Source organism: Hermetia illucens, chromosome 2 (assembly GCF_905115235.1).
Source record: "Hermetia illucens chromosome 2, iHerIll2.2.curated.20191125, whole genome shotgun sequence".
In the NCBI taxonomy this organism is placed as follows: domain Eukaryota; kingdom Metazoa; phylum Arthropoda; class Insecta; order Diptera; family Stratiomyidae; genus Hermetia; species Hermetia illucens.
In genome coordinates this window covers 116,097,397-116,121,345 of record NC_051850.1, presented here as the reverse complement: position 1 = coordinate 116,121,345, position 23,949 = coordinate 116,097,397, and the positions used below count along the sequence as shown (strand labels likewise).

The 23,949-nt window shown below is 42.1% G+C and overlaps 1 protein-coding gene across 7 annotated transcripts in view; it reads right to left on the bottom strand.

Moving 5' to 3' along the window:
• The window catches only part of LOC119649635 (protein furry), a 582,748-nt gene that overhangs the window by 478,301 nt on the left and 80,498 nt on the right, over positions 1-23,949 (bottom strand). For all 7 annotated transcript variants that reach the window (XM_038051881.1, XM_038051885.1, XM_038051884.1 and 4 more), the window contains one exon: positions 17,947-18,114. In XM_038051881.1, the coding sequence (XP_037907809.1) occupies positions 17,947-18,114 (168 nt within the window). The remainder of the gene's footprint in view (positions 1-17,946; positions 18,115-23,949) is intronic.

Sequence of the window (23,949 nt, the reverse complement as noted above, 5' to 3'; positions counted from 1 at the left end):
TCCTGCCACACGGTTATGTGGGACTCTTACCCACTAAAACCACCTCCTTCTCCTTCCACTCTCCCCGCGGGACTCCCATTTGGTATTACGTCGCGGGGCTGGATCAGAATTTATTCTGCGCTCATGTCAACATTCGTGTTCCTCTCGCGTTCATTCTTTCGGATGACTTCCTCCTGCCTAAGCTTCTTTCCGATGGCTGTAATCACTTTTTCTACTTCGGTCCATATCCCCTTGGCCTTCACCATAAGCTCCATGATATTTTCGGGTGTAAAGTGCTCCCCGGTTGTAGCTTCTAATGTAGCCCTTTGGGTTTCGAATCTGGGGCAGTGAAAAAAGACGTGTTCTGCGTCCTCTGGAATGTTTACACACTGTGGGCAATATGGCGAATCATCGCGCCCAAATCGGTACAGATATGCTCGATAGCCTCCGTGTCCGCTCAAGAATTGAGTTAGGTCGAAACCTACTTCGCCGTGAGGTCGCTCGATCCATTTCCGGATATCCCATATGATTTTGTGAGTCCAACGGCCTTTTTCTGACTCGTCCCACTTCTCTTGCCATTCCGCGACAGTTTCAGCTCGTGCGAACTGTCGCCGACGGGCAGGAGATTCTCCGGTGAGGTACGTTCGATCGTAAAGTCGTTGTATTTCTTTCGCCAGAATCTCAATCGGGATCATTCGTGCTATCACGCAAGCTGCTTCATTAGAAATTGTTCTGTAAGCGCAACATGTTCGGAGCACACTTATGCGATACGCAGCTCCAATCTTTTTTTTATTTATTATATTTTCGAGTGCATCTGCCCATACTGGGGCTGCATACAGTAGGATCGAACTGACCACCCTTGAAATAAGGAGTCGACGGCTCGGCCTTGGGCCACCTATATTTGGTAGCATTCTCGCAACCAGCGCTCCGATGTTATATGCCTTGGCTGCTGCACCCTCCACATGCAATCTGAAATTCAACCTCTGGTCAATCATTACACCTAAGTACTTAAGTGCAGGCTTGGAATAAATTGTTTGCATTCCAACTTTGATCTTCATGGAAGTGCACTTTCTCCGCTTGGTAATAAGTACTACTTCCGTCTTATGCTCTACGAGCTGTAGACCAGCATTCTCTAACCAGGATTTAATCTCATAGACTGCTTCATTTGCATAGAGCTCGACTTCCTCGAGAAGGCGTGCAACAACCGTCACACCAACATCGTCCGCGAAACCAATGGAGGCCACACCAGTAGGAAGGTCTAGGGTCAGTACCCCGTTATACATAATAATCCATAAGAGTGGCCCTAGGACAGACCCTTGCGGAACTCCGCATGTCGTTTGGTAGAATTTCATTCCTTCATCTGATTCGCAGCACAGAGTCCTATCGATTAGGAAGTCGGCAACAATACGCACCAGGTACTTCGCCACGCCTAAGTTAATTAGGGACTCAAGTATCTTGCTCCATCTAGCGGAATTGAAGGCATTCTTCACATCAAGTGTAATCACTGCACAACATTTGCCCTCGTCAAGTGCGGTCTTAGCTGTGTTTGCTACTAGGACAAGTGCATCCGTTGTAGACCTCCCCTTTCGAAAACCGAACTGATTTTCGGAGAGACCGCCATCCTTTTCGGCAATTCGAATTAATCTGTTATAGATTACTCGTTCGAATAGTTTGCCAGTATTATTTAGAAGGCATATCGGCCTGTAGGACGAAGCTTCACCCAAAGGTTTGTTTGGCTTGGGGACTAGAATTAATTTCTGCTTCTTCCATTGTGTAGGAAATACTCCTTCTTTAAGGCATGAGGTGAACGCCTCGGCAAACATATTTGGAGCTATTTTTACTGCTGCTTTCAGAGCTTTATTGGGAATGCTATCCAAGCCAGGTGATTTATTTCCAACAATTTTATCCGCAGCTTCGAGGACCTCCTTTTCGCTTACCGTGGGAACTTCCGCGGTGTCTATCTCAACAGTGGGAAGGTTAGCGGTACTCACATTCTGTGGGAAAAGATCCGTTACTATTTCATCAAGCAGAGTAGGGGAAGAGATCGGTGGGGAGCGTTTGCCTTTAACTTTCGATATTACGGTTTTATAAGCGCCACCCCAGGGGTTCGTGTCAGCTTCATTACACAGTCGCTTAAAGTGTTCGCATTTACTTTTCATGATGGCCACATGTAGTTTCTTCCGAGCGTTTTTATATTCTTCATGTAACTGCTCGTATCCAGATCGGTTTCTATTTCGCTGACTGCGCCTTCTGGCCTTGAGGCAGGCCTTGCGGCATTCTCCGATTTCAGAATTCCACCAAAAGTTCGGAACTCGCTTCTGTGATACAACATACCTTGGCATGGATGCGTCACATGCTCGTCGCAACTTCTCGCCAATCTGCAGAGCTTTATTTTCTGCGCTTCCTTCAAGCGCTGTATTTTGCTGCAAAACCTCTCCGAAAATCTCCTCGTCAAACCTATTAGCTGCCCACCTTTCAGCTCTCGTCCGAGACCGTTTCATTCGTTTTCCATGTCTGATTTCAAAAATGATGGCCTGGTGGTCGCTATGTGTATATTCGTCACTGACATACCACTGCAGATCCTTAGCTAAAACATCGCTAACAAAAGTGACATCTATCACGGACCCCATTTCTCTCTTACGGAAAGTGTTCACGCATCCAGTGTTAGCCACTACAAGATTCAGACGAGAAAGAGCTGTCTGTCCGTCTGTCTGTCTGTCTGTCTGTCACAGCCGATTTATTCGAAAACGGCTGAACCGATTGTCACGAAAATTGGTGGGAGTATGTGATCTGCTGTTCCTTTTACATGCAGCAACTGCCGCCATTTTGTGTTAAGTTTAAGGGGGGCTCCCCATACATGTGAAAGTAGGGTGCAAAATTTTTTTTCATAAAATGTGGCCATGTGGGGTATCAAATGAAAGGTCTCAATTAGTACTTTTCGAAACTGGTTCAATATTTGATATTGGGTGAAACATAGGGGAGTGAGGGCTCAAAATATGACCCCCAAAAAGTGTAACAGGTCTCGTTCTCAGAACCTATCCAACCGAAAAATCTGAAAAAAATCTCAATAGTGCATCTCTACGAAATCTAGGCCTCAAAATATATCCGGTCCCGATATCTGTACAAATAAAGTTAATAATAGTATATTTCCATATTTTAGAAATTTACCCGGCACCCCCCTTATGTTCGTCCCAGAAGTACAAAATTTGGCATGGATATAATGAAGAATATAATGCACAATTTGGTCAAGTTTGAGGAAAATCCAACTATTATTAACAAAGTTATAGGAGGTCAAACTTTACAATTTTTTGTGAATTTCGTGCACTCTACAACCTGATGATGTCATCATCACATATCAATTCGTCAATACCACAACGAAGTAAGTTCGTATGAATTGGGTGGAAAAGAATTATTTTGTTTTAGTTCTTTAATCATTTGTATATGAATATCAATTATTCCAACGAGACATGTGTATATGTAGGTATATAGTATATGCGTGCTAATGGGTAGAGCTTAATTCAGATAAATATAAGAAGTAAATCGGAAATATGGCTACGATCAATTTATATACTTGCCTATATGTGTTCAGTATTCGAAAATAGGCAGTTTGTTTGTTTAGGGTGAGCGTAACATCTACGGCTGTAATATGTACGTATGTCTCGTAGTTTTGTAGCTGTATACGGGGAGAAAAATGTGCGTTGAAATTTCTTAGATAAGATGAACACAAAACCTTTATACCCGAAGCACGAGCTTCCGGTATTCCGACTTGTTTCTATTCCTTTAGTTTTCTCAATTATCCCTCTATATTTCACAATTGCCATCCCGACCCCGCCTGTGAACGGGGCAAAGGCCGAAGAAAAAGAAGACTTCACAATTTCAGAGTCGAATGTTTGTGCCGCAAGAATCGAAAATAATTCGGTTTTTTTGCCTGTGATTTGTGAAGACCAGATGCGATCCGAAGCAGACATATTGAAAGGGATTCCGGGCTCCGCGCACAGAAGTCGACGGAAAGTAAAAGTGCAGAATCGCGTAGTTTTCCACACTCGATAGTGTGCAGCGGGAAAAGTTGTGTTCTTTTGGTAACTTTATTTTGATTTTAATATTTTCTTTTTTTATATCACTTCTAATTAATTGATTGGATTGCTTAATTCGGTAATTATTTATATTATGAATATAAGCTATTGTCATCAATTGGAAATAGTGCTCTATTCAATTTGAGGACTCCCTTCTTCCCTTCTCCTCCTTAACTCCGTAGAACTCTACATAGCAAAGGGTGATTCTCCAATATAATGGCCTGAGGATGTCATGGCAGGGAGGCAACCTGAAAGGCTGCGCCTCGCCCAACATCTGAGGCAGGCGAAACATCGATCGAAGATGTGATTCGTCGTGCATCCCCGCTTTCGATCGCGGCACTCAGGTCCAGAATTTTGCGGCGCGCGGTCGAACCGTCCTTTTAAAGTTTTGTGTAACACAAAACCATTTTTTCATCGACTTTAAGGTCGCCCATGATAGCATAGCCAGAGTCAAACTGTACATGCCATGGGAGAATTCGGTATCCCGACGAAATTGATAAAACTGACTAGGCAGACCTTGACCAATATACGAGGCCAGATAAAAGCACCAGGATCATTCGAGACCAATCGACATCAAAAACGGTATAAGACAAGGGGATACCCTATCATGCGTCCTCTTTAGCCTGGCCATCGAGAAAGTCATCCGTGAGGTAAATGCGAGAGACACAATCCTCTTTTAGCCCATCCAACTACTAATCTATGTTGATGATATCGACATCATGGGATGATCGACCCGAGACTTACAAAGTGCCTTTATCCAGATCGAGCCGGTGGCGCGAGCTCTTGGGCTGCACACCAACGAAGGCAACGCGAAATATATGATCACAACATTAATACAAAAAAAGAACAAACAACATCAAATCGCACTGGTCAAACAATAATAATAAAGATAGGAAACAAAAACTTTGAGACCGGTCAAAACTATTACTGTACAAGACAATGATCTTGCCAGTCCTCATGTATTCCTCGAAGACTCGGGTTCTTAGCAAGAAAAATTGTGAACTATTGATTACGTTCAAGAGAAGAACCCTCCGAAGAATTTTTGGCGCAGTCTACATAACGACAACATTTGTAAGCGATTCCACGACTGTCTGGTTCTGCAAAACCCGGCTCAATAGGTTGCGGTGGGCGGGTCATTTAATCCATAGTTGGAGGCAAATACTGAAGGATTGTAGTCAATACAAATGGAAAATTCTTTGCCTTGCAGTTTCTGAATGAATGCTTTCAAGAAAACAGTAATTTGCAATTGCCTGAAACTTGATGGTAAATGGCATTCCCCTCTTAGTAGGACAGTTACGCAGCCTATTTCAGTTTACAAAAACTGTTCCGCTCGAAACGTCTCACCATAGGGTCAAAGCTCTTACTGTACAAGATAATGATCTTGCCAGTCCTCGTGTATTCCTCGGAAACTTGGGTTGTTAGCAAGAAAACTTGTGAACTCTTCGGAGCGTTCGAGAGAAGAATCCTCTGAAGAATTTTTGGCCTATATGAGGATAGACGATTCCGTAGCCTACACAATGACGAAATCTATGAGCGATACCATGACCGTCAGGTTGTAGATAAAATCCGGCTCAATAGGTTACGGTGGGCGGGTAACTTAATCCGTATGGATGAGGATGATTCAGCCCGGAAAGTCTATAAGGGCAATATCTATGGTAGAAAAAGAAAACGAGGCAGGCCCTGCCTAAGATGGAGCGATGACGTAGGCCAAGACGCCAGATAGCCAGATTTTGGGGATATCGAATTGGTGGACCACGGCGCAAAACCGGGATGTCTGGCGTCTGAGTATTTGCCTCTGCCCTGGTAAGAAACCGTAGCCGTCTTCGTTCCTCTTTTCATTATTGTACTTAACCTATTATAAAAACTGAGAAATACGTCTATAGAAAATTTTGTATATGGAACCCTCAGTACTATCGACAAAGGAAGTAAGAACTTTTATAGATCGAGGATGATGGGAAGCAAATATTTGTACGACAAGCCCTGTAACATCACATATAAGTTTGTATGTGAATTGGGTACTCAGATCCTAGTGATCGAATGCAGTCAACACCCCCGTCTAACGGAGTATCTCAGATTCGTTTATATATCGCAGGATTTCCGCTAATGGATATGATCTACCAACCATAGTGCATACGCATAAAATAATTCACGCCGCAGGAAGTGTTTTAGGGACTCCGCTTCCTTGTTTCAATACAAACATGATACGTGATGGATTCCTCATCTTAACATATGTTTAGCTAATGCATATTTTCCTGCTTTTCGACAAAACAAGCTTCATAGTATTTTTGATTGGTTTTATCAGCAAAATGGTGGTGTACACTCTGGTCTGAAAGACCATTGTACACATATTTCCAAGTTCGGCTCCAAAACCTTGCTTTACTTTTAAGTAGTCGATATAGATCTCATTATATCCCGCCTCGCAGTATTCTGATCAGTCCTTCTTTCTTTGTACTTGAGACTAACCGTAAAAGATCAGAAGGCATTACAGAAACTGGATTCAGTTCTCCCAATATCTCCTCTTATGGTTTGTCCCCCTCACACTTGCTGTTTACTTACAGACCAAAACAAATAATTCTATGAGCTTTTTCCATTGCCATGCTCCGAATATATATATATATATCAAAAACATGCAAATTAACACCTGTAATACCCAGGTTGAGGTTCTTTGAAGTGAGGCTAGTTTACATTGAAAACATATGTAGTTCCGGGACCAACAGCTAGCATAGCCACGTCACCCGCATAAGTTTGGACGTGCGCTGGTAGTTAATGCAGTTCACATTTCACATTTAGCACCATTACATAGAGGACATCCACTTTTTTGAACTGGAGCCGCCACTACTCCAGATTGAGTAAATTCAACGTAGCCAACTCACCCCGTCTACAGCCTTGTAACACCTCTTTCGTTCCTCACAGCATGTTCTAAAGAAGCCTCACTTTTAGTCTTATTGCTTTTACAAGCGAGATTCAGAAATCATCCGGTTGATCGGCTATTTTTTTTTTCAGTTCTGGACTCTAAAAGCGTGCGAATCAGAGCTTCCAATTATGACTCTATCGCCAAAGCAGCCTTAATCATCTAAAGAACTGCACTCATTGAATGGCAGTATCACCCTAACTAAGATTCTTTCTATTCCTGTTTTTTGTTTAATTTTTAGATTAGAAACTTAACCTGCATCACTGTAAAGGTAAAATTTTCCAATAAACCCCACCCTTACGATCCAAGGATTGCTTTTTTCAAAATAAAATGAAAGACTCAATTTTTTTTTTTCTTGATCATTTTGTGGAAGATTTTTTGCTTCGCAACACACTGAATTATGTCTGGACTGAATACCCTCATGCCATTCAGAAATAGGCATTATTCGAGAACAAATTTTATTTATAACATTCACTTTTCAAAGAAAATGAATGTGATTGAAACTCACAGATAAACTCATAAATATATGCAAAAGGAAAAATGAAGACTAGACAAATAAAATGTAACACCACAAAAATAGCGCCCACCCTGGGTAAAAATGGAGGAGTTTTCATCATTTTATGACAGAAAATAAAGTGGCTGTCTTTCTTCAGAAGCTAATGAAAAATTTGTCGCCAGCAAGGAGGGGAAATTACATTTCCTTTAAGGAAAATGTCAAAGCGGAGAAGAAGTCATGGCTTTTCGAAATGGGTGCATTTTCACTTTAATGAGCACGTGTAGATTCTTCTTGAGCTTCCCCAAAGAAAATTTGAGAAGTCAACCCAAACCCGAAAACCTCCAGGATAGCATCGTAGATATCAAAGACAAAGAAATGGAACAAGTAGATTTATTGTTGACTCTAGCAATGCCTCGGTAGCTTGAAATCATCCTCATTGATTCAGCAAAGTCGTTAACGAGTACTTTATAATGTATTGCAAGGGTAAATTCTTGAATTGGCGAAGGATTTTCCTAAGTGAAGATTAGGATTGAAGCGAGAACAAAGCGTAAGAAGGGATATTTGCATCAACCCTGAAATGGGAGTCAGGTGAGTGAATGTTAAGGATAGAGCGAGTCAGCCTGGCCATGTCAGGAAACATATTTATGTGCATGAATTATCATAATTGCTTTATAATGAGCCGTGTGTGAACTTGAAAGAACATCTCCAAAGCTCCAGGACTATATCGTAAAAACCGTAGTAGTGTTCAATAGTTCGCGACACTGAAAATTATCAATGAATACTGCGCTGAGTACCTCCTTCAGCACCAAAATATGTAGCTGTCGAATTGAATTTTTTCAAGCATAAACTTGCTTCAGAACAGGGTTCGATAACTAAATCACGTAATCGAATTCCTAAGGTTAAAGCAAGATTGCAAGCATGAGTGAAAAGAGAGAAAATAACATCTAAAAAATATTCAGTCAACCCAAAAGGTAGGTCAAAATCACAGGAATAAAGGTAATATTACCGGTAGACTGTTAATTTCAAAGCACTAAATGCCAGTAGCATCTAAGATTCGGGTCTTTCTACGCGCTACATGAAGGGAAAACCCCGGACCTATTTATAATTCAAAATGTAGTCGGCTAAGACTATATTCTGTAATCCATATTATTTCTTCTTGTAATCAGTGACGTTCTTCATTCTGCCCTGGACGAAAGTAATGGAGAAGTTCAAAGGTCAATGACATATTTACGCAAGCACCTCAATTACGCAAATGACCCCAAATTATATCTACCTTTACAGTTGCCATGGATTCCTAGGTGAGATATGGTGTGCAGACTTGATTTATGTGTTCAGTAGCTCGTTAACCTTCGTTAAATAAGGCCTATGAGATGAGAACCAACAAAGCCCAGATTGGTCCCCTTTATTCCTTTCATCTTCTGGGGTGACTTTAATTTGCTTATGCTCTCTTGACCTTTTACTTCCGACCTTCCTTTCCCTTCCCAATAATTCCTTCCACTCCTTCCTTCCTACATCCACTTTTATGAAATCGCTTAAATCGTACTCTTGATCTCGTCCCCCCTAACATTCCTGTGAATTGCTTTTCCCAATTTCCTCATGAACACCTAATGTTACTATTGACGACTATCAACCTACTCTCGAGTTTAAGGCTCAGATCACCCGAATTCACTCCACTGTCAACCGTGAGCCTGCCAAGTTTAAGTTTTGTAAAGCGAATTTTGGAGGTCTGAACTCAGCCCTGCCGACAATCAGCTAGGTCCTCCTCCCAAACTTCGTCAAAAACTTACTGTTAGGAAGAAGTTCCTGTCTTCTGGAACCTATACTGACTTCGTTGTTTTTTCAAAACTCTGCGTTCTTCGGTCAAACCTCTAATACTTAAATCCAGAAAGGAATATCTAGCCAGTATTGAAACCACACTGGAGCGCGAAAAAGTCACATCCCACATTCGTAGCTGTCTTGTCCTTTTATTAAATGTTCTGGCTGCTTTGGTAACTTCCCCCAACTATCTTGTGATTTACTCTTCACTACTTTTCTTCAGTCGATGTTCCCTCTCCTCCCTCTTCTTCTTTCCCGCTAGTGATTCCAGTCTGTCCGTATATCCTGCCATTCCCCTCTTTACACCTTTCCTTGTCAAATACCTATTATTTTCAACAAGAGCCCCGAAGAAAACCATTCTCCTAGCCTGTGAAAAGAGATTCTAATCATCCCCATCCACAAAAGTAGCCGCGTCCCGCACTGCTTTATTCTGGGCCCTGTATTATTGTTATACTTTATCAGCGACCTTCCCCCCTCCTCACTTATCTGGTTGCTCTATGCCGACGACCTTAAGCTCTTTTCCGCTATATAGTCGCCTATGGACTGTGTCTTCCTTCACTCAAAATTAGACACTCTGGTTCGCTGGTGCTCTGCTAATGGTTCAGCGCTAAACGTCCGAAAGTGTCACCCTATATGCTACTCGTGTGGACTACCCCTCTCTCAGAACCTCCCCTCACTAAAGCAACCTAAAATCTATCTGGATTTATGTACATTTTTCAAACTTTCCTCAGGTCTTATAGACCACTTTTCTTTTAACGACATCAACGCAGATATTTTAAGCGTGTTATTCGCAGAGCTAGAAATCTATTTCCATTCCTCGATTTCAAAACTGCGTTGATATCATAACGCACAACAAGTTGGTCCCTCAAACTTTTCATCTTCCAATAGTTTTAAACATAGGTTAAGGTTATTGTTTTCTCGTCCCTTTCAGGGCAATAAGTAACCGAAGTTTATTCTGGCTATTAATTATATTATTATCACACAAAAATTACAAGATTTCATCAATGTTTGCGACAAAATAATCTAGGTCTTGTCTAATCTCGAGTGAAGAACCACGTCGCCGAATTAAGGCACGCAGAGAATTTACGGAGACTAGGCCATCCTCAGTGAAGGATGAACCCGTGGCTGAAATTCTAGACACACTCAAACAGACGTGTTCAAAGTGCAATACACGAGGTTAGACAGTTGAGTAAGGAGACTGATTCTATAAAAACCGTATATTTAACAATTATTCAACAACTCTGCCTTCAACGTAGTCCCCTTGGGCAGCTATACAGCGATTGAAGCGCATTTTCCACTCTTCGTAACATATCTGGAACGCTTCGACTGGGATGTCCGCGAGTATCCTCGGCACGGCTGCTTGGATGTCCGTAATTGGCTCAAAATGGGTTCCTTTGACCACCGATTTTGTTCTACGGAACAAAAAAAGTCACAGGGTGACATGTCATATCGATCAAGCAGCGTGGGAGCGTTTCCCACTTGTTCCAAACAGTCTTCTGCGACGGTCATTCGATGCTGCTTTTGCTCCTCAGAAAGGTTCTTTGGAACCATCTTCGCGAAATCTTCATTCCGAAATCGTCTGTTAAAATTTGTCTGAGTGTGTCAGGCCAGTGATCGAACTACTAAACGCATTCGCGTCAGTCCGCACCTCGACTGGTCTCCCATTGCGCGCCTCATCTTCCATGCTTTCACGCCCCTCTTTAAACTCCTTAAACTAAGGGAATTTCAAGGTTGCAGGTTTACCACAAGCGCGGCAATAAAATCAACCTCATTACTTAATTGTCTAACCTCGTACACCAGATTGCTGAACAAATTTCAATAGAGCGGAATTTACTCAGGAGTTCGGAGAGTTGTGAATCGCCTGAAAAATTTATAATACGAAAGGATTACTAATATACACTATCATTTAGCACATAATGAAAATCAGGTTAGTCACCTGAAGGAATTTCCATCCCAACTTACTGTGGAAATTACTTAGCCTCTCTATGAAGGATGAGCAATGCTGAAGAACGTGGTACTTAGATGACTTCTGCTTCTATTGTAGAGGTCTGTATATGGGTAGCCATAATACAAATCGCAGGGTTTCCATTAATCGACGGAATGCCACCACCACAACCAGAGAACATCAGCATTAAAGTCTGATGAATCCATAGGTGCGACACTCAAATATGAAATGATCTGCGCATTTCGCGTTATTTGTACAGGATGGACACGTATCATCCTATAATACTCCTAATCTGAACATAAATCGATGGTACCCTTAGGTTAAGTTGCACCCTTCTGTTGTCGTGTAACGAACAAACCCTATTCACAGTACCTCGTGCTATCATTCATCGATCCAAGTGTCATCAACACTATGCTCTCTGACAGCGTTTCGAAATTTGTAGAGAGACGAACATTTAAACGCATCTGACAGTAAGGCTTTGGGCAAAACGCGCTGGTTGCCAATACATGCTTTCCCTATGACTCTTTGAATTAAGTGCTCTTGAAAGCCTAGTAAGTTCTGACGCGAACAACCCTAGACGAGAGAAGCTGTTTAATCTCATCACTTCAGCTGGAAGTGAAGTAATTGACCTAAAAATCTGCACTGTAAAGATGTTTGAGTTGATCAAAGATAGGACGACTCTAGACGAAGTCTCACTGCCAGGTCACCGTTACTTAGCTCAGGGAATTATCCAGACGACCTCTGAATCGTGTTTGTAAAAATGAAGACTAGTTAAACTTCAAAAACTCCCAGTGTCACTGCCCCAGTGGGCTGGTAGAAAGTTCAAAGTGTGACTTCTTTAAAACATACTGTGAGGAACAGGAAAGTGAAAGAGAGACTTCAAGGCTGTCTAATGTCCTTAAGAAAGGTGCGCTGGCCAAGCTCTCGTAGAAAAGCAAATGAAACTTTCACGAACTCAAGAGTTGAGGTCCAAGTAATAAAATTAGGAGGGAGAGATTTGTTGATTTCTGCAACAACCAACAAAACGAAAACATTATAGGGGAAATTGGAACACTGCGAGAGCGGTTGTTATCAGTGAAGAAACGGCATTTATCCAGCAATTCTAAAAGAGAGTATAGAGTCCCCGACCTGTTGACGGGTAATCGTCATAGCTAAGCCCGGTAAAGATTATTTTTCAAACCCAAAACAACTTCAGACAGATCGGGTTAACATCATTCTCAGTGAAATGTACGAAGAAACTGGTTGAGTGCCACATTCGCCACAGGGTGTTAAGACCACATCCACTAAATGAAAACCAAAACGCTTTCCAATGTGAAAGATCCTGTCAGCCTGTGGATCTATGCCAAGTTGGTGTTGATCGCTACCTGATGACAGTAGCAACCAAGGGCTGCCCCTTGAAGGTGTGCTAGCGCGAGAATGAACACATGAGTTCATGCAAATGGGCTGAGGCATTGGTTTTCAATAAATACCAATAAAACCAGAGGGGGAAATTGAATGGACTTTGTGTTCCAAAGGGAGTTGTGTGAAACAACCCGTCAACTCTCCGAACAAGTAAAATATCTAGTGGTTATTCTAGATTGGAAAGCTTTTTAGAAGATGAAGACGCAAAATCCACTAAACATTTGTTACATGAGTGGTTCGCCCATGACGCATCAAGAACCAGATTTTTGGTGCTGCAGTTACAACGGATAGCATGACATTCACTTACCGAAATTCTGCAATACAAATGAATGAGATATTCCGTTAGATGCAGAAGCCTAGTACAATGGATACCGTAGTGTTCAGACTTTGTCCACCAACTTGGTTTAAATTAGTGACGAATAAAAGTGATCATAATCCGTATGTCAGGCATGGCATAAGTGATTACCACAACCAAGCTATGCAACATGCAAATGCTTCCATAAGCAGACATGTTCGAATTGTTGATTTGAAAGATGTCGTGCTGCGCAAATTCGTACTTCGCCTAAAGCTGATATTGCTGATATCGCATCTCTCGGGGTAGAGCTTTTGTGGCCGAATTCCGTATGCGCTACCTAAATTCTGTCTTTGCTTTGTAACATTTGAGGTATGGTTGACCTTGTGACACAACATCACGTCGACCCACTGTACGGTTATCTGTTTAGCAAGGGCAGGCCAATCCTTTGCGAGCAATTATTTTTAAGACAGATTACGAACTAACTCCACTGAACTTGAAGGATCGATCTGAGTGGTGTTAATTTGGAACGGGAGTGGATAGATGAGTATATGTCGAAGCCAATGCATAGTGCACACGCGAATACTCTTCGACTACTATTCCATTTGTAAAACAGCTGATTCTTTGCTATCCTTGCTGAAAAGGAGAGACTCATTCGGACCACTCAGAACAGAGTAGGACCCAACCGTTTCTAAAGAAGGGTGATTATAAAAAAGCCCGATAGAAAACAGCCAGTGCAGAATATGTCATTCCAAATTGGAAACGCTAGGCCATGTCATTTCTCACTGATGGCGGCAATGCAATACACCAGGCATGATGTACGTAAGATGAATCATCAGACCTTTGCATATAAGTAGATTCAAACCCGCGGAAACGAGATTGAGAGTCTGGCGTTCAACTTACTCGGCCATCGCACCGTCACATATGAACCGGAGGCAATAGAAAATACGTTTGCTGACGATACAAGCAATTCAAATACTAGCTTCTACTGTTCTCTAAAAATGTTGTCAACGTGTTGTTTCACCAATCAAAGCAGAGAGAGTATCGACAACCACTATCGGTCCGCTATATCACCGGAGTAGATCTGTAGTATAAGAGCTGTTCAGATCTATATATAGAAGGTGAAAATCCCTTCTGCAAGCATTTTTGGCAATTTGCGATGTGTTCCTGATAATTATCTCCTGTGATTTCCTATGTCATCACCGATCGCATACTTGCACATCAGAGTGTTTTCTCAAATTTTTCATGATTCGCTGAACTATTGCCTATCTTACGAGTCTGACGTTAACGCCGAATTATGTCAACATCTATTTGACCTCTAACTACTTCAGCAATTGTATTCCCAATTATGCTAACCAGCATCATAAACAAAGGCGAAAAGTTTGGAGAAATCAAGACTATGTGCTACTCGAGTCATAGGCAGACTCATTTTCAAAGTGTCAAAGACTGAAGCTGAAGCCTCAAACCAAAAACACTAACATTTTTTCTCTGAAGACGTTTCAATGAACGGATATTGAAAATTACTGGTACCTAGTCGGAGTTGGTACAAATCGTCCCGTTTATAGTACAGTAGTAGTTTATAGCCGGAGTATAGAATGACCGGCGAGAGCTGGATGGTCAAAAGAGCTTAGATGATGGGCACACATAGCTTGTGTGTGTGTTTGAGGTGTGGGAAAGGCAAATCCTCTGAGCACTCAGACCTTAGTGGTCCATTGTACTCGATTCCCCCGTCTAACGGAATATCCCGGATTCGATTATGTATCGCAGGATTTCCGTTGGTGAATGTGATGCTACCCATTCCAGTTGGAGCAGATCAACACCAAAGATCTGATGTCTGATGCATCCATAGGCGGCGCACTCACATAGCAAATGTTCCGCGGATTCCGCTTCCTCATTACAGAATGGACACAAATCATCTTGAATAATTCCTATTCTGAACATATGCCAATCATCCAGATTGCCGCTCTTAAGATAGCATACATTTCAGCCTGAAAGACCGTTGTGTATGTCACAAAGGAAAATCCCACTTCTGGTTTTTATTCGAGAGATAGACTACTGCTCCACAACCATTTTTTGTTTTTGAGCCATCGGTGTAGAAGACATCAGTATAACCTGGGACGCATCTTTCTGATTTGTCCCAGTTTTCTCTTCGTTTCAAGATAACATCGCATCTTCTATCAAACAGATGTATGGGGATCAGAGAATCGGGAGGTATCAGTTCTTCCAATGCTCTGTGCTCCCCCCCCCCCCCCATTCATTGTTTTCCCATAGATCTAATCGAGTTAGTTTATGAACTGCTCTCACTGCAGTGCGCTGAATAAACAAATCCAAGGGTTGCAAATTCAGTAATGCATTCAGAGCTGCGCCGGATGTGGTGCTCATGGCACCGGTGATACCCAGACACACAGTTCTTTGCAGTGTGACAAGTTTAGAGCGAAAACTCTTTTCTTTCACCTTAATCCACCACACTACGGATGTCCCCATGTCGAGGCGAAGGTCCGCCTACATAGCCTATAAGCTATAAGAGCTCGTTTCATCTTTATCTCCACATGTTTGTTCCAAAGAAGCTTCTTGTCTAAAATAACTCCCAGATATTTCACTTCTCCGGAGAATTGAAGGGTTGTACCCTTCATCTCCGGAAAGCAAAATCCATTCAGCTTTCTCCTTTTTGCAAATAATACTCTTGTGGTTTTATTTGGTTTTACTGGAAGTCCACGCCTGAGACACCAACTGTCAATAAAATCAACGGCGGGTTGTGTATTTCTACACACCATTCCGAGATCTCGACCAACAGCCAGCACGGCAAGGTCATCGACAAAAGCCTTAACGTGTATTGGCAGATTATGCAGTTCGCATAGTAGTGAGTTGATCAGCATACCCCATGGAAGTGGTGATAGCACACCTCCTTGAGAACAGCCGTTCGTCGCTTCCGTTGTTAGGTCTTCAGCACACGACAATCTTTGCGTTAGCATATGTAGACGCACTTTATTAAGAGTTTCGTCAACACCATACTCTCTGGCAGCATCATAGAGCTTTTGAAAGGGCGCACAATCAAAAGCCCCTTCAATGTCCACGAACACCCCATCACGTACTCATCCTTCAGAGTTGCATCCTCTATCTTTGAAACCAAAGAATGATGAGCAGACTCACTGGACTTTCCACGTTGGTCAGTGGGTGCAACCTTAGCGTCTTCTCGCGAATGTCACGTTCAACTGGTCTCGCCACACATTTTAGCGAAAATTATGTTAAGCTGATTTGCCTGAAGTTCTTTGGATATAAATAGTCATCTTTCCCAGACTTTGGTATGAACACTATCTTCATCTTCTGCCAAAAGGAAGGCACGAGCAAGACATCCTCAGAAATATTTCTTAGAAGTTGCTCCAAGTGCTCTATGCCCTCCTTTAGCATCGCTGGGTAGATGCCATCCATGCCAGCTGGTTTGAAGTGTTGATAGTATGACAGTATAGCAGCTCTCGCCTTTTCATTGGTAACAACCGCTCTCGCAGTTTCCCAATTCCCCTTGAAACACTTCCGAGTTGAACGATTTGCAGACACCGCCAATTCACTTCTTCCCACTTCTGAGACCTGTTCCGCAGGGTTGTGTACTTCCATTAGAGTCCGTATATACCCAACCCTAGAGTTTTCACATACCGGCGTAAGACCAGATGCGCCCACATTACCAACTTCCCTTTCTTCGGATTTTCCGGGTTCGGACGGAGGAGAAGGTTCTGACAGGTAAGCCTGTAGTTCCTTCTCCTTTGTGGTTAAAGCTTCCTTCTGCCGAGCCTTCCTCCCCCGTATGTTAGAAGAGTTAGACAACAATGTCACCAACAGGCCGGTCGTAGTCAAATTTCTATCCTTTTTGGCTGACCAGACCGTAGACATCGGGTGTAGGTTTTCCACGGAAATGGAGAGCCTGTCTTCTACAGATTTTTGCGTGGGCGAACATGAATTAGGTGAGGCTTCCAAAATCCGTGCTTCGGCCACGATCTGATTTCTCAAAGTCGCGGGTAGATTCGAGGGGAGCACATAACTTTCAACAAAAGGAGGTTCTGCAGAAATCGACCTACTTTCCTCGAGGAGATCATGGCAGCCAAACACGAAATTTCCAATAAAAGTAAGGAAAAACAGAATCCAAAATAAAAAGTAAACTTCGATCATGACGGTCCAACCCTCAGAAAGGAGGAAATCCTGAGTGAGTAGTAAACTCTTAGTGAGGAGGCAACCTTGAGCTCGTCTATGGTGAACCAGTCAAGGAATAATTGTGAAGTAATCAATGGGGAACATGAATTTAGGCACGGGCTCTTCACATGTTCATTTGGAAGCCAACCAACAACAATTACGATACAGGTCTTAAGGAATAAGCCGAGGCAGGTAGTTTCTGTCAGTCCTCCTGATACAAGGCTCCAATCGGTGCCTCTGCTCAGGCCAAAGTCAAGCAAAAAATTGCCCTAAACAAAACAGTGCTTCCGACGAAACCGACTTCGAGCGAACCGTCTCTGGACAAAACACAAACCCCGAGTTGTATATACCAAGATGCAAGGAGAAAGATCATTTGGAACATCTATGGCTAAGGGTGAACCGAAACGCTTCTTTGACTACTTTCCTGCAACGCAACGTCCGCTTTTCCTTATTCGCTCCAATTGGCATCAAAAACTAAATATTTTCTTTCATTGTAGCCGGAAAAACCGCTGATTTTTAAATTACGGGAAAAAACGAAAGAAAAAAACTCGATTATATCTACACCATAGCTCCAATTCTCCCAATTTATAACATAACTCTATATTCATAACTAAAAGCGTCATTGAAAATAGGTCTTCGGGCCTGCAGAAGGAAGAATTTCCTCCTAACGCGATGTTTTCCGAGTAGAGTAAGGAGTTGAGATCTTAACGAAATATGAGAATAATTTTCATCTTTAGTCCGGTTTTTTCCCATAAATTTCAACCCGGGTCCGGATATTCTCTCGACGACGTTATAAAACCTCATATTAACTATAAATTCTCCCTTAATAGAATTAGTTAAAAAAATACTTACTTTAATGCATCATGATTTATCATTCCCAGAGCATTAACAGCTGCATCTCTTACATCGGCTACTTCGCAACGTAACAATGGAACCACCAACTTATAAAGCGCTAACGGCGATGCTGAACCAATTGCAGACTTATCACTGCGATCTGCATTCAATGAATCCGGCGATGAACTGAAAACGATATTGCAAACATTATTTATTCTGAAGATGCAACTTATAACTTATTGTAAATCTACGTATCATAAAAACTGGCCTTTTCACTATTTATCTAAAAAGCTTTTGGCATTCACATTTACATATTCATTGTTCACATATTTTTGTAGTTCAACTACCAATAAGCCTTGCGAAGCAGAGAAGATATTTACAGGAAATGCATTCTGGCGTATTCCTAACAGAACTGCATCTTAAAGTAGACGCTACGAATTGGCATCTCTTTTCCTGTATTTACTATGGGAAAATATGATTCACAAACAAACCGACATGTGGAGAGCAGTTATAGACAGACGTTGGATTTGTACAACTTTCATCTCAATTTCAAATCCAAATTTTCCGAGATTCGGGGAAATTGCTTTCTATTTGAAAATTCAGGAATATCTCGTGTTGATGTTGACCATTTTCTTAGAGGGAGACATCTCCCAAGACAGAAGATTACTTTTTAGCCGGCAAATGTCAGGTTTATTTTTGTGATCTGCATACCAAACAGGGAAATCAAGGAACACAACCGATTCAGCGAAAACTAACTTGGAGAAGTCATACAAACTCATAACTTGAAAAGTATCATCAGAAATGTTAGGAACTATTTTGAAATCTTAAAAGGACTTATTTATAAACATGAAGTGTAGCCTGTCAAATATTAAGAACTATTATGAAATCTTAGGAAAACTATGAATTGTGAGTTGGATTCAAAGACTTAAAGAGGGGAACCATTTCATGGTACATGAAATGAAAACTAAATTGAAGACCTTTAACCGAAAAGGGAGAAAAAACGGAATGGGAAAACCTCAACCTCATGATACTTCTCTACTTAAATGTGACAGTCGCCGAAGAATGGTTCACTTATTTTAAAGGATTCTGACAACGTTAATACAAAATGACTATAAACGAACAGCTCAGTACCATATTTCAAGCTTTCTCCAAGTGACTTAACACACAATGGCAACCATTACAAATTATTCATTTCCCTTTAGAGGTTTCCTATGGGAAATCAGGAATATATAGAAAGGAAACACTTTCCAGTTGAATTGATCAGAAATTATTATTTCTTAGTCGATATCTGGATTTGAAATTTATTAAAAAGAAAATGTAAATGGAGAGAGCATAATTTACAACCCAAGCCTTCATGGACATGGCATATAGGGATTTTAAGTCAACAAAGTTTTTAGAATTCTTTGGTAGATAGACAGCAACAAACAATTTGTGGAATGGAGGGATGGAAACGCATAAATTGATGAATGAAGGTACTCATTATACCTGGTATAATGGTATAAATACCAAGTTGTGTACAAATCGCGTATTCATCTTACCCTCAAACCCAATCCCAACACTTATCCCTTCCTAGAAACAGTCTCCAGTATCAGTGACCACGATGCCGTGGTCTTAGAGATTTCACTCCCCGACAGAGCCACCCGACCCTCTCCTACTTCCAGAAGGCGTATTAATCGTATACTTAAATCCAAACTTGAACCTCTCCTTCTCCCTTCCAATGAAACAGTTTCCAACGATACTATGGATTGGACAGTTCGTCAATACACTGAAGTAATTCAGCAAGTATGTGACGAACTGATACCTTCTCGTTCCCTTAACTACCGCAACCTAATTTCTCTCTCAAATGATATCCTTGAGGATATCAAATACAAACGTACCCTAAGGCGGAGGCTATTTAGAAATAGATACTCTCCACAATTTTCTCCTCTCCGTGACGAAATCCTTTCCCTTGACTGGTCAATCCGCGACAAAATTTTAACTCTTTACACTAACCACCTCCACAAACGCCTCTCCAACATAGAACTGAACCCTGATGCCTTCAGGGAACTCAGAAAAACTTGTCCTCATCTAGGCAAATCCACCCAAGCAAAACCACCATCCTTCCGCAAAATATTTCAACTCCCGAAAAGGTGAACATCCTAGCCGATCACTTCCTTCAAGCGCACCATTGCACCCTCCACATCCGTGATCAACACTTCGAAAGTGTTGTGAACGAAGCCATTGCACAGCTCCAATCCGCACCAACTTTTTGCCGCCCCGGTCCCAACCTAAACCCTTTCTCTCAACTCCTTAACCATCTCGATGAACAAGATGATGTTTCTCCCATCCACTTTATCAGCCCAAGTTCAGTGGAAACTGTAATTGCAGCCTTCAAGAACAAAAAATCACTGGGGTTCAACAAAATCCCTTCTATAGTGTATGCTCCCAACATTTCCACCACACTTTCCCCTATCATCAATCACTGCCTCCTCAACGCTCACTTCCCTACCGACTGGAAAAGTGCTCGCATTGCACCCATCCCAAAAAAGAACCTTAATCCACTTAATCTCGATAGCTACAGACCTATCTCTATCCTATCTTCCTCCACAAAAATTTTCGAGCGGGTCATAAAATCCCTCATAGACGAGCACTGTACTTCCAACAACACTCTACCCGAGTTCCAATTCGCCAACCGAACTAAACACTCGGTTGGGCACGCACTTCTTGTCCGCAAGACTGATATCCTTCTAGGTATCAATCGGAAGACACCCACCATAGCCTGTCTCCTTTACCTAAGGAAAGCTTTCGACTCTGTATGGCAATATGGACTCACGTATAAGCTTTCCGAAATCCTCAATTTCCATCCACAACTCTGTAAGCTAATTCTAAGCTCTCTAGATGGACGGAAATCCTCAGTCAACATCCAGCAGCACCTTTCCTCGTCCTATACTTGCCCTGCCGACATTCCCCAGGGTTCAGTCCTTTCTGCAACCCTTTTCTCCCTGTTCATCGCAGACATCCCCAAGCCAACTACTCACCCGTTCCCTATCCGGATCCTACAATACGCGGATGACCTAATCCTGTATACCACCAAAGACATATCCCGCGGTGAAACGCGTCTGAATGCTTATTTAGACGAACTTTACCATTATTTCACCCGTTGGAAACTCTTCTTAAATCCCGACAAATGCGAGACCATTGTCTTCCATGGAAACATGAGAATGACGCCGAAAATGTGGAGCGACATTAGATCTTTGTCACTTACAATCCACGATGATCCCATTCCTACCGTGAAGGAAGTCACTTACCTCGGAATGACAATGAACTCCCGCCTCTCCCACGTCCCTCATATAACGAAGGCACTAGGCCGTGCAACTCATGCCTTCATGTCCCTGTATCCTATCCTTAAATACAATATCCTCACCTCAAAAAAGGTTAAGCTAATTTGATATAAACAGCTTATCCGCCCGTTCCTCATTTTCGGCATCATTGTTCCCCATCCCAAATGGAACGACTCCGCCTTAAAGAGCCCAGGATCTTTCGCCACTGCGCCAACATTTTGAAAAACGAAGACCGCTCCAAGTATATTTCCAACCAGAACCTCTACGAGTCCTACCAAACGCCACGTATCGATCCCTTCTTGCCCGTCATCCCCTTAACTTCCTGGTCAAGTGTCAATCCCATCCTAATCCTCTTATCTCCAAAGCCATGCAGATAAAGATCGTTGAAGATAACCTTCTTCGGACTCATCTGCTTTCCCAGATCCTCTTATCCCTCTAATCACAGAACCATCTTTTCGATCCCCAAAGAACAGAGTTATACACAGGCAATTTCTCCGACTCCCAATTTTTTCAACCTACCCATCATTAGCGCCCCTCCTAGTTTTTAATTCCCATCCCTCTCCCGCATGTCACCCATCCTACCCCAATCTTTTTTCCCTCCCCGTCCCACCCTGTTTTTAAATATGCTCAACGAATTGAGGTTTTTTTCGACTTTTCCTCCAAAATGATTTGTAAATATCTTCCATTGGTTAAGATGATGATGATAGGTTTGAATTGCTATAACTTTGTTACTAATAGCGCGCGGTATTATGCGAGATACTATCCTCTATGCTGCTACTCCTAAGGTGATCTTAAGAGAGGTCCCCAGTCAATTTCAAAAAGCGGGTAATATGCTATTTGTAAGCTTATTTGAGCCAGTGAAGGACGAGATATTTTGAGACCTAAACTTCATATAAGTGCATCACCCTGAATTTTTTCAGATTTTCGGGTTGGGTAGTTTCCGAAAATGAGTCCTGTCTCACTTTAAGTGTGCAAATTTTGACTCCTTGCTCCCTCAGTCTACAATTTAGACCAAAAAAATCTGCTCGTGAAAATATTAATTGTGACCTTCATTTCCTACCGCACACGGGTACATTAGGTAAAAACAATTTTTACACACGCCATGGAATTAATGAATGATCAATTGATAATGATGAGTCTGTAGAGTTGCACAACCGATATAAAAAGACGAAGAAAGGACTCTAAGCACCCATCCATAAAAGTAATACTAAACACTTCAAGAGGGTGTGCAAGAAAGCAAGCTCCGACCCATGGAGAGGTGTATACAAGGCAGTCATCAACATGACAAACACCGATTTGCTGCGGAATATCATTAGTACTCTCTACTACCAGGCTTGGACGGCATTCAGAATAAACCTCTGAAAGTGCGCGCTAAAACAGTTCCAAAGTTTTTCGCTGAAACATTTACAATGTGCTCAAACGAAAGGGCTTCTCGGAAAAGTTAAGGCAACAGAAGATTGCGCTAATCCCGGAACCAAATAAACCTTTGGGTAATCCTTCTTACAGCCATTGCACATTAAACGGCATCGGCAAACTTCTCGATAGGTTATCAACAATAGGTTTGCACCGATCACAAACCGATTATGAAAAACAACTGTCAATGCAGTCATTACGGTAATAAAAATTGGGGAGGAAGCAATGGAGGCAAATAAATCCTGCGCTAGAGTTACTCTCGATATGAAGAATGCCTTCAATATTGCAAAATGAAGCAAAATAATTACGGTTTTAGACAAATTAGTGGCACTCAAATATCTGGGGCGCATTGTCATAGAATTCCTCCGGGGGAGTCTACTGTGTTACGATTCGGACGCTAGACCCAAAAAATATTGATCATCCCGCGGGATTCCACAAGGATCGGTCATCGGTCCTCTTCTGTGGATCATAATGTATGAACATTGAAATTCAAGCCGCATCTCTTTCTCCTTTTTTAAGTAACTCCAATCTGATCATCGGCATTGAAGTGAAAAACAAATAGGAGAAAAATAGTAGCCTCACACCGATTAAGTATACTGAAAATGTCGTGCGCTTACCATACAACATCATACGAAGCAACATGTGTGATAAAAGGCATGGTCCCCATAGACATCTTGGCGAACGAAGATCGGCGCCACAATTCCCAACATATGCAATCACGATTCCAGTACCTACTATCGGCAATCAGAAGTCTAAACAGATAGCGTGATTAACCTAAAAGATACTGGACTCAAAGAATTAATTATCCCAGTTGTGTGAAAATGGATCAAACGAAGGCACGGTGTAGTTAGCTACGATCTAACTCAATTCCTAATTGGACACGGAAGATACCGTGCCTACCTACTCCCCATGTTGCCCGACATGCAAGATGATTCCCGAGGATGCGGAGCATACGTTTTAGGAAGCTTTTAAGGAATCAACAGGCGCCAAAAAGGGAAAAGACGTCTTGCCAATCCAACTGAAAGTTCAGAAAGGGGAAAATATGTGCCCAAAGTGGGAATGTCGGCTAGCAAGGCGAAACCACAGGAACATAAAAACGGTGAATGGACTAAGGTCATAAGCAAAAAAGGGAACAAGAAACCAAAGGTGCGAATTCGCCGGAGACAATTGACGTAGGCGGAATTGTCAGTAGAATCCGGAGGACCCAGAAAGGGGATCTCATGGTTGAGCTGAAAAAAATCAGCATCGGAAAAACTAACGGCTTTCGTAACCAAGTTGAAAACTTACA